This window comes from Scyliorhinus torazame, chromosome 16 (genome assembly GCF_047496885.1).
Source record: "Scyliorhinus torazame isolate Kashiwa2021f chromosome 16, sScyTor2.1, whole genome shotgun sequence".
In the NCBI taxonomy this organism is placed as follows: domain Eukaryota; kingdom Metazoa; phylum Chordata; class Chondrichthyes; order Carcharhiniformes; family Scyliorhinidae; genus Scyliorhinus; species Scyliorhinus torazame.
The window spans coordinates 155260327-155276678 of NC_092722.1; the positions used below are offsets into that span (position 1 = coordinate 155260327).

Consider the following 16352-nt stretch of genomic DNA (forward strand, 5'->3'; position numbering starts at 1 on the left):
ATGGCCAGCACAAACAGATAGACCAAAAGGCCTCTTTCTGTGCTATATAACACTACGCGTGAGATCTTCCAGCTGTTTACACAGCAGGATCTTCTGTTCCTGCTGACATCGCACCTCCACTGCGGATTTCCGGTGACGTGGGGTGGATTCAAAGACAATGGCGGAACCAGAAGATCCCACTGCCGTCCAATGGTGGGCTGCCTGCTGCCGCCGATTAACACACTGCGGGGAGGCCAGGGAATCTCATCCTCGGACTAAAGTATGCATTCAAGGCTTGCAAAATGTTTGAAGTCTGTATACTCTGTTCTTCAGATAGATTTAGGGTGGAATACAATTTATAGCAGTCTTTCCCTCGCAATGTTAAAAGTGTTGCAGCTATTTGTATGGGCGTGTAAATTCAATCTGTTTTAATCTTGTAGTTTTGCCATTACAAGTGGAGAAATTGGCAGTTCTGCTGCATATCTCCTTTCATTTCAACAGAAGCTGGGAGTGGAAAATGTACAGCCATTTTTGTCTCACATAGCATTTTGGTTGCAGCCTTCAGCTTGTGTTAGCTTTTTCTTGTCTTTTTTTTAGCACTTTTAGCATGTTGGAAAATTTCAGTCATCCCCTTCTAGCAGCTATGGCTTCTCTTCCAGTTTTCCAAACTCAGTCTCAGCTTCACTTCTGACACCATGTGGGCGCTATTGTCCCAAAAGGAACAAAGTTCCCTAGCGAGCACATTTAGCCATGTGTTTCCTGGCGCTCGCAGGTGAATAAGGGGCCTGAACGGAGAACGCGCGGCCCAGGCCGCACAAAGCCCCATTTTGTACAGTGGGGAGATCCACTCGCCGGAACTCCTCATTGTTGCGAGAGATCGGGACACTATTTTTAAATGCCTCCCGATCTCCGAGGCTCCCAAAACAATACCCCCCACCCTTTCCCAAATATACTATTGGGGAGTTTGCCCCCCTCCCGCACCCCTCTTCCCCCCCCTCCCAACACCCACACCGCGCTACCCCAGCCCGATTGTGTGAACGCACAAAATTCCAGCTTGGCAGTGCCAACCTATCACCCTCGCAGTGCCTATGCCAGCTGGCAGTACCAACTAGGCACCTTGGCAGTGCCAGGCTGGCAATGTCAGGGTATCTAGGTGGTGCCAGGAGTCCTAATAGATCACTGGAGTTGAACATTTTGACAAAAGCTGCAGGAGACCACACATACCACTTCTGGGAGATGGTGGCTTGGTGGTAATGCTGCTGGACTATCAACCCAGAGGCCATATTCAATGTTCTTGGAACACAGGCTAAAATCCCATCACTGCAACCGGGGGAATTTAAACTTCAGTGAATAAAATCTGGAACTGAAAGCTAGTGTCAGTAATGGTGATGATGAAACTATACTCGATCATTGTAAAAATCTGGTTCACTGATGTTCTTCAGGAAAGGAAATCTGCTGCCCTTCCCAGTTCTGGCCCACATGTGGGGCGAAATTCTCCGTTATCGGCGGAAACTCCGCCGATCGGCGCAAAAAACGGCGCAAATCCCACTTGCGTCACGTCATAAAAATGGGCCGATAGTCTGCGGCCCGAAATGGGCTAGCAGCGACGTAACGGGATCCGCGCTTGCGCAGTGGTTCACGCCGTGCAGCGTCATACGCGCTGCACGGCGTGACGGCTCATAAGGCCGCGCAGCTCCCCCCCACCCGACCGGAACAGCCGACCGCAACACCCGACTTGATGGCTGGCCGTCGCTCAGCCCCGAGGTTCGAGTCACGCGATGTGGAGGCGCTCCTGGACGCGGTGGAGCAGAGGAGGGACGCCCTGTATCCCGGGCACGGCCGCAGAGTTGCCCCACGCCACAGCCGGCGTCTGTGGAGGGAGGTGGCAGAGGCCGTCACCGCTGTGGCCCTAACACCACGGACAGGCACCCAGTGCCACAAGAAGGTGAACGACCTCGTCAGAGCATGCAGGGTGAGCCTCCCCCATATCCCCCATATCCCCTCTCCCCCAAATCCCCCCCTCCCCCATATCCCCCCCTCCCCCATATCCCCCCCTCCCCCATATCCCCCATATCCCCCCTCCCCCATATCCCCCCTCCCCCATATCCCCCATATCCCCCCTCCCCCATATCCCCCATATTCCCCCCTCCCCCATATCCCCCCTCCCCCATATCCCCCATATCCCCCCTCCCCCATATCCCCCATATTCCCCCCTCCCCCATATCCCCCCTCCCCCATATCCCCCCTCCCCCATATCCCCCATATCCCCCCTCCCCCATATCCCCCATATTCCCCCCTCCCCCATATCCCCCCTCCCCCATATCCCCCCTCCCCCATATCCCACATATTCCCCCCTCCCCCATATCCCCCCTCCCCCATATCCCCCATATCCCCCCTCCCCCATATCCCCCATATTCCCCCCTCTCCCATATCCCCCCTCCCCCATATCCCCCATATTCCCCCCTCCCCCATATCCCCCCTCCCCCATATCCCCCATATGCCCCTCCCCCATATCCCCCCCTCCCCATATCCCCCTCCCCCATATTCCCCATATCCCCCCTCCCCCATATTCCCCATGTCCCCCCTCCCCCATATCCCCCCTCCGACATATCCCCCCTCCCCCATATCCCCCCTCCCCCATATCCCCCCTCCCCCATATCCCCCCTCCCCCATATCCCCCATATCCCCCTCCACCATATCCCCCATATTCCCCCTCCCCCATATCCCCCCTCCCCCATATCCCCCATATACCCCCTCCCCCATATCCCCCCTCCCCCATATCCCCCCTCCCCCATATCCCCCCTCCCCCATATTCCCCCCTCCCCCATATCCCCCCTCCCCATATCCCCCCTCCCCCATATCCCCCCTCCCCCATATCCCCCATATTCCCCCCTCCCCATATCCCCCCTCCCCCATATCCCCCATATCCCCCCTCCCCCATATCCCCCATATTCCCCCTCCCCCATATCCCCCATATTCCCCCCTCCCCCATATCCCCCCTCCCCCATATCCCCCCTCCCCCATATCCCCCTCCCCCATATTCCCCATATCCCCCCTCCCACATATCCCCCCTCCCCCATATTCCCCATGTCCCCCCCTCCCCCATATCCCCCCTCCGACATATCCCCCCTCCCCCATATCCCCCATATCCCCCCTCCCCCATATCCCCCCTCCCCCATATCCCCCCTCCCCCATATCCCCCATATCCCCCCTCCACCATATCCCCCATATTCCCCCCTCCCCCATATCCCCCATATCCCCCCTCCCCCATATCCCCCATATCCCCCCCTCCCCCATATCCCCCCCTCCCCCATATCCCCAAGTGAATCCAGCCCTAACCTTAACCTCTGCAATGCACGCGCAACCGATGGCGTGCATTCATATACCTGCCTAATACTGTTGCCTTTTACCCCTGCCACCACCCCCCCCCCCCCAGGAGAAGCGCGCACACAACAATAGGGAGCATGTGAGGACTGGAGGAGGGCCCGCTGATGAGAGGCCACTGACCGGACACGAGGAAAGGGCCCTGGAACTGGCTGGCGGACCTGAGGACCGGGAGGTTGCTGATGCAGAGGTCGGGGCCCCACGAGCAAGTGAGCCACCAACAGCCCGTCCCCATATCCCCCCTCCCCTATATCCCCCTCTCCCGTATCACCTGATCACTGCCTGATGTCTAACCATGCATGCTTCATTGTGTATCGCAGGACCAAACGTCCAGGCACCCATCCCCGCAGATGCAGACCGCCCAAGGATGCCCCTCGGAGACCACAGGAGACGGAGAGACCCGCACCCTCCAGCATGCGACGCCCGCAGGATGCCCCTCGGAGACCACGGGAGACGGAGAGACCCGTACCCTCCAGCATGCGACGCCCGCAGGATGCCCCTCGGAGACCACGGGAGACGGAGAGACCCGCACCCTCCAGCATGCGACGCCCGCAGGATGCCCCTCGCACACCACGGGAGACGGAGAGACCCGGACCCTCCAGCATGCGACGCCCGCAGGATGCCCCTCGGAGACCACGGGAGACGGAGAGACCCGCACCCTCCAGCATGCGACGCCCGCAGGATGCCCCTCGCACACCACGGGAGACGGAGAGACCTGGAGCAACAGGGAGACGACACCCCCGTCACGTGCGGGAGCGACCACCCAGCGATGAGGGGGGCAGCCACAGGCCCCCGTCACATCCGAGCCAGGACACCACTACCCAGGACACCACTATCCAGGACACCCCTACCCGGGACACCACTACCCAGGACACCCCTACCCGGGACAGCACTACCCGGGACAGCACTACCCGGGACAGCACTACCCAGGACACCCCTACCCGGGAAGACGAAATACCGGACAGTGACTCAGAATGGATGGGTGGAGACGAACCCCCACATCAAAGTGCCATGGACTCATAGTGGGACGAAGAGCACGACACAACGCCACTGCTGTCACCAACACCCTCCACCATCGCAGAAACACTCACCACGGTTGGGCACTTTAGTGATGAGGCGTCTGGTACACTCACTGGTGCGCACAACACAGCCGTCCCGGTACAGCAGGTGGAGGTAGGAGCAGCAGAGGGACCGGGCGGTCGGAGGGCAGCCCAGGCCAAGCGAACATCTGCCGCCCAGATGGATCCCGGGTCCCTGCAGTTACCACACCCACACATAGATCCGATGCAACCACTGACACGGAGACGAGCGAATAGGGTGACGGGTGGCTTGCGGCGGCTGCGGTCGCAGGTGGAGGAATCCACCCGCGTCCAGGAGCTGGGAGTGGTCCCGGTCATGCGTGCCACCCAGGCTGACACCGCACGGGTGGCGTCCGCGGTGGAGGCAATGGGTGCGACGGTGTCAGACATGGGGAACGGTTTGCGAGGCCTGGGGCCTTCCGTGCAGGCGGCGTCTGTGGCCCAGGAAATGGCTGCCCTCTCACAGGAGGCCATGAGCCAGTGCCAGCGCCAGATGGCAGAGGCGCTCAACGCCATAGCCCAGTCTCAGAACGCCATAGCCCAGTCTCAGCAGGCCATGGCCCAGTCTCAGCAGGCCATGGCCCAGTCTCAGCAGGCCATAGCCCACTCTCTGCAGGCCATGGCCCAGTCTCTGCAGGCCATGGCCCAGTCTCAGCAGGCCATCGCTGAGGGCATCGGCGCCAGTGGCCATGTGCGAGCTGGCGTCGCACTGTCGCAGACAGGGTTCGACAACCCCCTGGGCTCCATGGCTGCAAACCTGCAGACCCCTGTCGATACCAGCACGGGCCTCCAGGACTGGCAGCGCCAGATGTCGGGGGCGCGTCGGATGGCCAGTCCGTTCGCATCCCCCACCCATGTAGAGGCCTGGGGGCCATCGGGCACCCCGAGGGAGGAGGAGGTGGTGTGGTCCGTCCCGGCTCCCTCTGTAGGGGAGGTCCCGGTACACCGTGACACCTCGGACTCCCCCCCTTCCGTCCCAGGTGCATCGGGTGGGCAACGGGCAGGACAGGCTGGCAGCTCGCCATCCCAGTCGCCCGGGCCGCAGCCTGGCCCATCTAGGCCAGGACGCCCCAGGAAACGGCCGCCAAAGGGATCCAGTGTCAGAGGGCAGGAATCACAGGAGTCCACCTCCAGTTCTGCTGTACCGTCTGGGGAACCACGTAGACGTAGTCAAAGGGCCCGTAAGGCCAAACAATTAGACACTGAGTAAGTTGGCACGGGTGCAGGGCACAGATGAGTTTTAGGCGCTAGGGCACGTGCATGAACTCCTTTGGTTATTAAAGTCAATGTTACACCTACCGAAGCTGCCTTTGTGCTCTGTCCAAAGTGTGCGGGGGTGTCATGTACGTTGAGCGCAAGTGTGTGAGTGAGGGGTGGTCTTACCTCAGCCCCAGGTGAGTCTGCCCCCTTCCCCCTGGGCCGCCATCAACATCCCCCGGGCAGAGGACGGGACCGTGCGCTGCAGTGTCACAGCCGCATGCAGGGATGGTCCGGGTGGATGGTCGTACTGTGGCCATGGGTCAGACATAGTCCAACGATGTGGAGCCAGGAGCTCATCGCAGGGCGGGTTGTCATCATCCTCCATGGCCTGCGATCGACACGCGTCCACCCGCAACTGTGTGAGCCCGGCCCGTTGTGCCGCCGGTGGATCGGCAATTGGGGGTGGGGGGGTGGTGTGCATGCGGGTGGGGGGTGTGGGGTTGGGGAGGGGGGTGAGGGTGCTGGGTGGGTGGATGGGTGGGGGGTGTGGGTGGTCGGCTGTTGTCATGGTGTGCGGTCTGTGGCCATACTACCCGATTCCCACGCCCATCTAGTCAGTGAAGCGGGCGTCTATCAGTCTGTCCCGTGCCCGCTGGGCCAGCCGGTAACGGTGGACAGCCACCCGTCTGTGTCTACCCCGTCTGCCCTGACCATTGCCCCCATCCCCCTCATCTGGGGAGGACTGGGCCTCTTCCTGCTGCTCCTCCACTCCGCCCTCCTCTGCCTGCGGCACATCGCCCCTCTGCTGGGCTATGTTGTGCAGGACGCAGCACACCACAATGATGCGGCCGACCCTATCTGACCGATACTGGAGGGCGCCCCCAGAGAGGTCCAGGCACCTGAAACGCATCTTCAGCACGCCAAAGCACCTCTCTATCACTCCCCTTGTCGCTACATGGGCATCATTGTAGCGGTTCTCCGCCTCATTGCGTGGCCTCCATATAGGCGTCATCAGCCATGATCGCAATGGGTAGCCCCTGTCGCCCAGCAACCAGCCCCTCAGCCGGGGATGGCGTCCCTCGTACATGCCGGGGATGGATGACCGCGACAACACGAATGAGTCGTGTACACTGCCTGGGTGACGGGCGCAGACGTGCAGGATCATCATGCGGTGGTCGCAGACCACCTGTACGTTCATTGAATAGGTCCCCTTCCTATTAGTGAACACGGCCCTGTTCTCTGCAGGTGGCCGCACGGCGACGTGCATCCCATCGATCGCGCCCTGGACCATGGGGAACCCGGCAACGGCAGAGAAGCCCACGGCCCGGGCATCTTGGCTGGCCCGGTCCACGGGGAAGCGGATGTAGCGGTGCGCCATGGCATAAAGGGCATCTGTCACTGCCCGGATGCACCGATACACCGATGGCTGCGATATGCCGGACAGGTCCCCACTCGGTGCCTGGAATGACCCCGTTGCATAAAAGTTCAGGGCCACCGTAACCTTGACGGACACGGGGTGAGGGTGTCCCCCGCCAGTGCCACGCGGTGACAGGTGTGCCAGCAGGTGGCAGATGTGTGCCACGGTTTCCCGGCTCATCCGGAGTCTCCTCCTGCATTCCCGGTCCGTGAGGTCCTGGTATGACTGCCGGGGCCGGTACACACGGGGCGCCCTCGGGTGCCTCCGTTGCCGTGGGGCCGCGACGTCCTCCTCCCCCTCCTCGTCCTGTCGGTCAGGTGTCCCTCCAGCCTGGGCGGCTGCCGCCTGCCCCTCTGCGGCAGCCTGCGCCGCCTCTCTGGCACGCTCCTCCTCCTCCTCATCCAGGGCAACATAGACATGAGCGGCTGCCACCACGGCGGCCAACATCGCTGGATGGTCTGAAAACATGACGGCCTGTTGGGGGGAGGGGAACGACGACATGTCATCATTGCCCATATCCCCTCCTCCCCCCAGCCAGGTGGCATGGACCGCATGGGTCCAACTGTTGGAGGCTGGCACCTGGCCAGGTGGACCAACTCATTTGCCCTCCCATCACCCACCCCGGCACGGACCCCCCCCCCCCCAACCTCCACCCCGGCACGGACCCCCTCCTCAACCCCCAACCTCCACCCCGGCACGGACCCCCTCCCCAACCTCCACCCCGGCACGGACCCCCTCCCCAACCCCCAACCTCCACCCCGGCACGGACCCCCCCCCCCAACCTCCACCCCGGCATGGACCCCCCCCCCCCAACCTCCACCCCGGCACGGACCCCCTCCCCAACCTCCATCCCGGCACGGACCCCCTCCCCAACCCCCAACCTCCACCCCGGCACGGACCCCCTCCCCAACCTCCACCCCGGCACGGACCCCCTCCCCAACCCCCAACCTCCACCCCGGCACGGACCCCCTCCCCAACCTCCACCCTGGCACGGAACCCCTCCGCAACCCCCAACCTCCACCCCGGCACGGACCCCCCCCCCAACCTCCACCCCGGCACGGACCCCCCACCCCCCCAACCTCCACCCCGGCACGGACCTCCTCCCCAACCCCCAACCTCCACCCCGGCACGGACCCCCTCCCCAACCTCCACCCCGGCACGGACCCCCTCCCCAACCCCCAACCTCCCCCCCGGCACGGACCCCCCCCCCAACCTCCACCCCGGCACGGACCCCCCCCCCCAACCTCCACCCCGGCACGGACACCCTCCCCAACCTCCACCCCGGCACGGACCCCCTCCCCAACCCCCAACCTCCACCCCGGCACGGACCCCCCCCCCAACCTCCACCCCGGCACGGACCCCCCCCCCCAACCTCCACCCCGGCACGGACCCCCTCCCCAACCTCCACCCCGGCACGGACCTCCTCCCCAACCTCCACCCCAGCACGGACCCCCCCCAACCCCCAACCTCCACCCCGGCACGGACCCCCTCCCCAACCTCCACCCCGGCACGGACCCCCTCCCCAACCTCCACCCCAGCACGGACCCCCCCCCAACCCCCAACCTCCACCCCGGCACGGACCCCCTCCCCAACCTCCACCCTGGCACGGAACCCCTCCGCAACCCCCAACCTCCACCCCGGCACGGACCCCCCCCCCCAACCTCCACCCCGGCACGGACCCCCCACCCCCCCAACCTCCACCCCGGCACGGACCCCCTCCCGGCACTCCCCCGGAGCCCAGCCTACTCTAACCACCCCCCCCCCCCCACGGCCGCGCACACACACAAGCCGAGACACACCTCTCCTCACGCAATCAGTCTGCGGCCACGCCATTTCCTGCCCAGAGCCAACCCCCCAGGCCGTCACTCACCTCCTCGCTGGTCGGCGTGAGCCTGGAGCACCGGGTCACGCCGATGAAAAGGAGGTTTGATTCACGTCGACGTGAACGGTCATCATGTCGACGGGACTTCGGCCCATCCGGAAGGGAGAATATCGGCAGGCCGAAAATCGGCTGCCTTGCGCAGACCCGTGACATTCTCCGCGGCAGCGGCGCCATTAACGCCCCGCCGACTTTTCTCCCTTCGGAGACTTCGGCGGGGGCGGGATTCACGGCGGCCAACGGCCATTCTCCGACCCGGCGGGGGGTCGGAGAATGACGCCCGTGATTTCAGACATGTAGCACTGCGGTTGACTCTTAACCGTCTGGTGAAATGACCAAGCAAGCCAATCAATTCAAGGGCAATTGGTTATGGGTAACAAATGTTGGCCTTACCCGCGACACCCCCATCGCATGAAAGAAAACATTTTTAAATAGCTTACCTGCTGTGCCTCTAGGATTTGGATGTCGTATTTTAGAAACGACAGCAACAAGCTACCTCTCTGCCTCCCCATCACAATAACTTATTCCCACAGGAGCTACATTTCTGACCCATAATTGAGTTTCAACAGAGTGAACTCATCTCCTTCCCCACCAGCCATGCCCCCCCACCTCCCCTAATTACTTGCAGCCACTTTCCAATTCGATCAGGATCATTGATCAACTCACTGATGGGTGCAACTATCACCTTGCTGATTATAACACGATTGCAAACTGCAACTTGGATCTTTGGAGTTGAAGTGTAAATCAGAAAATCTATAACATATTGGCCTAATACATGTTTTATATTTCAAACAATTTTAACTTTGATCAAGCCAAAACCATTACAAATAAACCTAACATTGAGGTCAGTGGTGCAGAAAACATTTCACTCCTTGCTTAACCTACCTGTTCCACTTAGTAAAGAACTCTTGGTTTTAACCATTGTCTGTAATAAAGTTTTGCTTGAATTGTGCTTGTATCAGAATTGGAAAGTCATTAAAGAAATATTGGGCCATAAATTCCTGGCTCTCCAGTGTTGGATTCGGGAGGTACACCAATGATGTGCTGGGGAATCCCTCTTGGAAGTTCTCACATAAGGGCTTACCAGTCCTAGCATTCCCTGGACAATTACGCTGGCCTGAGAACCATCCAACAAAGCGATTTAAATCACTAACTTCAGATGGTTCAGCCAATTTTACACTCATAGTTACTTTGAAAGAGTTAAAAGGTAAAAAGGCACTTCTAACTTAAGAGTAACTGTGCTAAAGACTGAGCCCTGTACCACTCACTCCGAACACCCTGATCCCCAGGGGACCTCTCTCCCCCACATCAACCCTGACCCCCCCCAATCCCCCCTCCCCCACCCCACACTCAAGCACCCTCCCCTCTGGCCTGACACGCACAGCCCAACCTTCCTCCACGGCCCAATACCCACAACTCGACACCCCACCCTCGGCCCGACTAGAACCCCGGAGCTGCTTCGCTGTTCCTGTGAGGGTTTAATTTTGGTGTGGGTTGCGGGGTTCAGGGGGGAGTTTTGATGATGCCTGAACTTCTCTACGTCCTTGGAGTATGTGTGGAGTATTAGTGAGAATATGTAATCTTGACATCAGGACATCTCCTCCTCATTCTGCACCAAATATTGAACCTAATTCTGATTGAAAACCATTGATTTTACAGGTAGCTGTTGAGACACGCGCAGTGATTGCCTGGATGGAAAAATTTCCATTTGTTTTGGGTGGAAATATACAAGGAGGAGAACTGGTTGTGACATATCCATTTGACATGACGCGGTTTGGCACAAAGGTCCACGAGTACTCTGCCACGCCAGATGATCACGTTTTCAGGTGGCTGGCGTTCTCTTACGCTTCCACTCACCGTGTCATGACAGATGCAAACAGAAGAGTGTGCCACACGGATGATTTTGCGAAAGAAGATGGAACTATAAATGGAGCATCGTGGCACACGGTAGCAGGAAGTAAGTGTGAAACGTGTGCATGAATCTAATGAGCAAAGATATAATAATTAAGAAACGACCCGCAACTGCTTGCTTTCCTAAATCAGAAATATCTCAGCCCTTTTTCTCTGCAGGGTACTGGTTATGAATAGTATTGTGTAAATTCCATCCAGGTCAAATTATTCTTTCTGTTATTTCAACGGGAGGGTTAATCGGCTTATTTTAAATGGGTTATTGTCTCTGGTAAAGTCTCAGAGGAAAAGAATCTGAGTCCAATAAGAGGTTGGATGGCAGCAATGCTTTTTGAACTATGATAACATATCTCAACCATGTCATTGTTTCTCTGAGCTTAGAAAGAATCAAAAATAGTTAAAATAATCGGTGCCCATTTTTTATGTGATCCCAGCTATTTTGCCCCAGCCTTATGAAATTCTCTCCCGAGACTCCTCTCGGCCTTGCTTTCTGTTATAACCTGCCTACTTACCATTGGCTGGGGACTAATGACTATCCCACAATCCTGTGGGAGTATGAGCTTCCCCAATGAGGGAAGCGGAGAAACCACTAGTAAACTCCTAGTATAAATAAGTTGGCCAGTTCAGGAACCAGCAGGAAGGAGTATGTAGCAAGGGAAGTTACTGCTACTGTTATGTATATTATGTTATAGTGAATAAATTTTATTACTTTGTATCCTTAAAACTCGTGCTGGATTCTTCGTTGCCCGTACAAAACTGACGACAAAGGTTAAAGTGAATAGCTGTCTACACTGCTGAAGCCACCTCCCTGGATTTTTGTTGGATACAGGTTGGAAGTTGTTTTCTATTATACCATGCCTCTGTACGGATGTTTGGATGTTTTTGATGCTGCGCTGGAAAGCTGGAACCAGTACACACAACGGATGCGTTACTATTTCCGGGCAAACAATATCACCGAAAACGAGCGCCAGGTGGTCATATTGCTCACTGCCTGCGGCCCGCATACGTTTGGGGTGATTAGGAGCCTTACGTACCCAGCTGCGCCGGACACCAAAACGTTTGCTGAACTTGTGAATATAGTGGGGCAACATTTTAACCCAACCCCGTCCACGATAGTCCAGCGTTACCGGTTTAATACCGCTGAGAGGACCCCTGGAGAATCCCTTGCCGATTTTCTATCCAGGCTACACAGGATTGCGGAGTACTGTGACTATGGTGAGACCTTGTCAGAAATGTTACGTGACCGTTTGGTTTGCGGTATTAACAATGCGGCCACCCAGAGAAAGTTGTTAGCGGAGCCAACATTGACTTTTCAACAGGCTATTCAAATAGTATTGTCCCGAGAGAGCGCAGAGCGAGGAGTACAGGTGCTACAGGGAATGGAAGTGCATGCCTTGAGGCGCAACCCCTTCCGTCCGAAAACGTCCCCCCGCACTCCTGCGGTACCTTGGGCGAGGCAACGTCCGGACCGACGCCAGTGGCCGTCGGACATTCCTCCCCGAAGGGAGCCTTTGCCAGAACCAATGGATGAGGAGCCATGTCCGTGTCAGACTTGTAGGCGCCGACCCCGTCGCAGACGCCGGTCCTGGGGGCGCCAGAGGCGCCGTCGTTCCAACCGAAACTGGGACCAGCCCAGGGGCCGTAACTGGGACCAGCCCAGAGGCCGTACCTTCCATGTGGATGAACCTGCGGCGACTACTCCTGAAGACGTGGAGACGGAGGATGACTGCCTGCAGCTGCATTGTGTGGCAGCTCCCCGTGTGGCCCCCATTAAGGTGACAGTACGGGTCAATGGCCACCCGCTTGAGATGGAGTTGAATACTGGCGCAGCGGTCTCCGTGATCGCCCAGAGGACATTCGACCGCATCAAGCAGGGTATACAGACCCTTACATTAACCGACTCACAGGCCAGGTTGGCCACCTACACGGGGGAACCACTGGACATTGCAGGAACTACAATGACCCCTGTTGTCTATGGACGCCAGGAGGGGCGTTTCCCACTTATCGTGGTGCGCGGCCATGCGCCCAGCCTGTTGGGTCGGGACTGGTTGCGCCATTTGCGGTTGCAATGGCAGCACATCCTCCAAACAGTTTCTGAAGGGTTGACTGAGGTGCTAGGACGATACCCAGATGTATTCCAGCCTGGTTTGGGGAAAATAAAAGGGGCCGTAGCCCGTATCCAAGTTGAACCAGGAGCCACGCCGCGCTACTTCCGGGCGCGCCCAGTGCCTTACGCCTTGCTCGAGAAGGTAGAAGGGGAGCTCACTCGTTTGGAGAGTTTGGCTATTATCAGGCCCGTCCGTTTTGCTGACTGGGCAGCACCAATTGTACCTGTAATGAAGCCAGATGCCACAGTTCGCTTGTGTGGCGACTATAAACTTACAGTGAATACGGTTACCCGACTCGACCGATATCCAATGCCTCGCATAGAGGATCTCTACGCGAAACTTGCAGGTGGACTCTCGTTCACAAAATTAGATATGAGTCACGCCTACCTGCAGTTGGAGCTGGACCCTGCCTCCCGACCATATGTAACGATTAATACACACCGGGGCCTGTATGAATATACACGGTTGCCCTTTGGAGTATCCTCTGCCTGCGCAATTTTTCAACGTGTTATGGAGGGCATTTTGAGAGGTTTACCACGTGTGGCTGTCTACCTAGATGACGTTTTGATTACAGGGACGTCGGAGCAGGAACATTTGGAAAATCTAAGGCTGTCCTTAGACGCCTTTCGGAGGCTGGAGTCCGTTTACGTCGCACAAAGTGCGTATTTCAGGCAAAGGAAGTAGTCTACCTAGGTTATCGGGTGGACCGCGAAGGTCTGCACCCCGTTGCAGAGAAGGTGCGTGCAATTCAACATGCCCCCGTCCCGACTGACACTTTGCATCTTCGTTCTTTTCTCGGTCTCGTAAACTATTACGGGAAGTTCCTCCCCAATCTGGCAACTACGCTGGCCCCGTTTCACCTTCTGCTAAAGAAAAATCACACCTGGGTTTGGGGTCAGCCGCAAGAAACCGCTTTCCGGCGGGTAAAGCAACAATTGTCGTCGTCTGGGTTACTAACCCACTATGATCCTGGAAAGCCTTTGCTCGTCACATGTGATGCATCCCCGTATGGTATTGGGGCCGTCCTGTCCCACAAGATGGAGAACGGGGCCGAACGACCGATAGCTTTCGCCTCCCGCACATTGACTGCAGCGGAGAAAAAGTACGCGCAGATCGAGAAGGAGGGCCTTGCAGTGGTTTTTGCGGTGAAACGCTTCCACCAGTACGTGTACGGCCGCCATTTCACTATCGTGACTGATCATAAGCCCCTGCTGGGACTTTTCAGAGAGGATAAGCCAATACCGCCCATTGCTTCTGCACGGATCCAGCGCTGGGCTTTGTTGCTTGCTGCATACGAGTATTCTCTGGAGCACAAACCAGGTACGCAGATAGCAAATGCCGACGCACTGAGCCGCTTGCCTTTATCGACCGGCCCCATGTCGACCCCCACGACCGGTGAGGTGGTTGCAACCCTAAATTTTATGGACACCTTGCCTGTCACGGCATCACAGATCCGTGAATGGACCCAGGCGGAGCCAGTCCTGTCAAAGGTTCGGCACATAGTCCTGTATGGTGGGCAGCATAGACAGCTCCCAGGCGAGTTGCGGGCATTTTCCTCCAAGCTGTCAGAGTTCAGCGTGGAAGACGGCATCCTCTTGTGGGGGACGCGTGTGGTTGTCCCGGAAAAAGGCCAGGAGCTGATACTATCAGACTTGCACAATGGGCATCCAGGCGTGCCCAAAATGAAAATGTTGGCCCGGAGTTATGTCTGGTGGCCAGGCCTCGACACCGACATTGAGAAGGTGGCCCAAAACTGCTCCATTTGCCAGGAGCATCAGAAGCTTCCGCCGGCCGCGCCCCTACATCACTGGGAATGGCCAGGGCGGCCTTAGGCACGCTTGCATGCAGATTTCGCAGGCCCTTTTCAAGAATCCATGTTCCTTCTACTAATTGACGCCCAGTCCAAATGGCTAGAGGTGCATAAGATGCAGGGGACAACGTCCTGCGCAACAATTGAAAAGATGCGTTTATCGTTTAGTACGCATGGCCTCCCTGAGGTGCTGGTCACGGATAACGGCACTCCATTCACGAGTGAGGAGTTTGCGAGGTTCACGAAGATGAACGGCATCTGCCATATCCGCACTGCCCCTTACCACCCGGCTTCAAATGGGTTGGCAGAGCGCGCAGTGCAGACATTCAAAAGAGGCCTAAAGAAGCAGTCTTCCGGATCAATGGACACGAGACTGGCTCGCTTTTTGTTTACGTACAGGACCACCCCTCATGCAGTGACTGGGGTAGCTCCCGCAGAACTCCTAATGGGCCGGAGACTTCGCACCCACCTTAGTATGGTTTTCCCGGACATTGGCGCAAAAGTACGCCGCACACAAGAACGGCAGGGACAGGGATTTTCTCGGCATCGGCCGATTCGGCAGTTTGCGCCCGGTGACCCAGTGTTCGTTCGGAATTTTGCTGGTGGTGCCCAATGGGTTCCTGGTGTAAACTTTCGCCAAACGGGCCCTATATCTTACCAAGTGCAAGCCCAGGGTCGACTCCAGCGAAAACATGTAGACCACATTCGGTCCAGAAGACCATCCCCTCAAAAGATTCCCCGCCCCCGGAGCTCATTTCAATTGCCGCAGAGACCAGAGACAAGGGAAGGTAGTCCTCACAATCTTCCACTGGTGCCTCACTCGAAGCCTGCGCAGGACGTTACGGGACCGAATAGAGATAAAGACGCTGACATGACGGAGGCAGCAGACTCTGACTCCGAGATGGGGGACACAGGATGCATCAGAGGGGGAATCCTCGGGTCCACGGGCCGTGGATGTACAACCGCGCCGTTCATCACGGAAGCGCCGGTCTCCGTCTCGTTACACGCCGCCTGATTCAGCGCCGCGTGCAAATGGTGTTCGGCTTGCGGCCAAACGAGTCCGACGCCCTTCTTCGCCAGGGTCTTCGGTGAATTCCTTGGACTTTGGGGGGGAGGGATGTTATAACCTGCCTACTAACCATTGGCTGGGGACTAATGACTATCCCACAATCCTGTGGGAGTATGAGCTTCCCCAATGAGGGAGGCGGAGAAACCACTCGTAAACTCCTAGTATAAATAAGCTGGCCAGTTCAGGAACCAGCAGGAAGGAGTATGTAGCAAGGGAAGTTACTGCTACTGTTATGTATATTATGTTATAGTGAATAAATGTTATTACTTTGTATCCTTAAAACTTGTGCTGGATTCTTCGTGGCCCTTACAAAACTTTCTTTCCCCCTTGCCTTGAAAGAAACCAACTCAGTCCCAAATTCTTCAAGTCCCCCTCATCAACTTTTCCTTCCTTCCTTCTGCCTCTTCCTCCTTAAAGCCTTCTGATGTTTCCCTTTGTACAAAGAGTATTTCTATAAAGAATGCTGTTATACACATACATAAGGGAGAGTTGCATATTATTGTAATGCACCATTTAAGA

The 16352-nt window shown here is 57.7% G+C and overlaps 1 protein-coding gene across 2 annotated transcripts in view; it reads left to right on the forward strand.

The window, feature by feature from the left end:
* The window catches only part of cpxm2 (carboxypeptidase X (M14 family), member 2), a 308110-nt gene that overhangs the window by 232029 nt on the left and 59729 nt on the right, over nucleotides 1-16352 (forward strand). For both annotated transcript variants that reach the window (XM_072479272.1, XM_072479270.1), the window contains one exon: nucleotides 10598-10895. In XM_072479272.1, the coding sequence (XP_072335373.1) occupies nucleotides 10598-10895 (298 nt within the window). The remainder of the gene's footprint in view (nucleotides 1-10597; nucleotides 10896-16352) is intronic.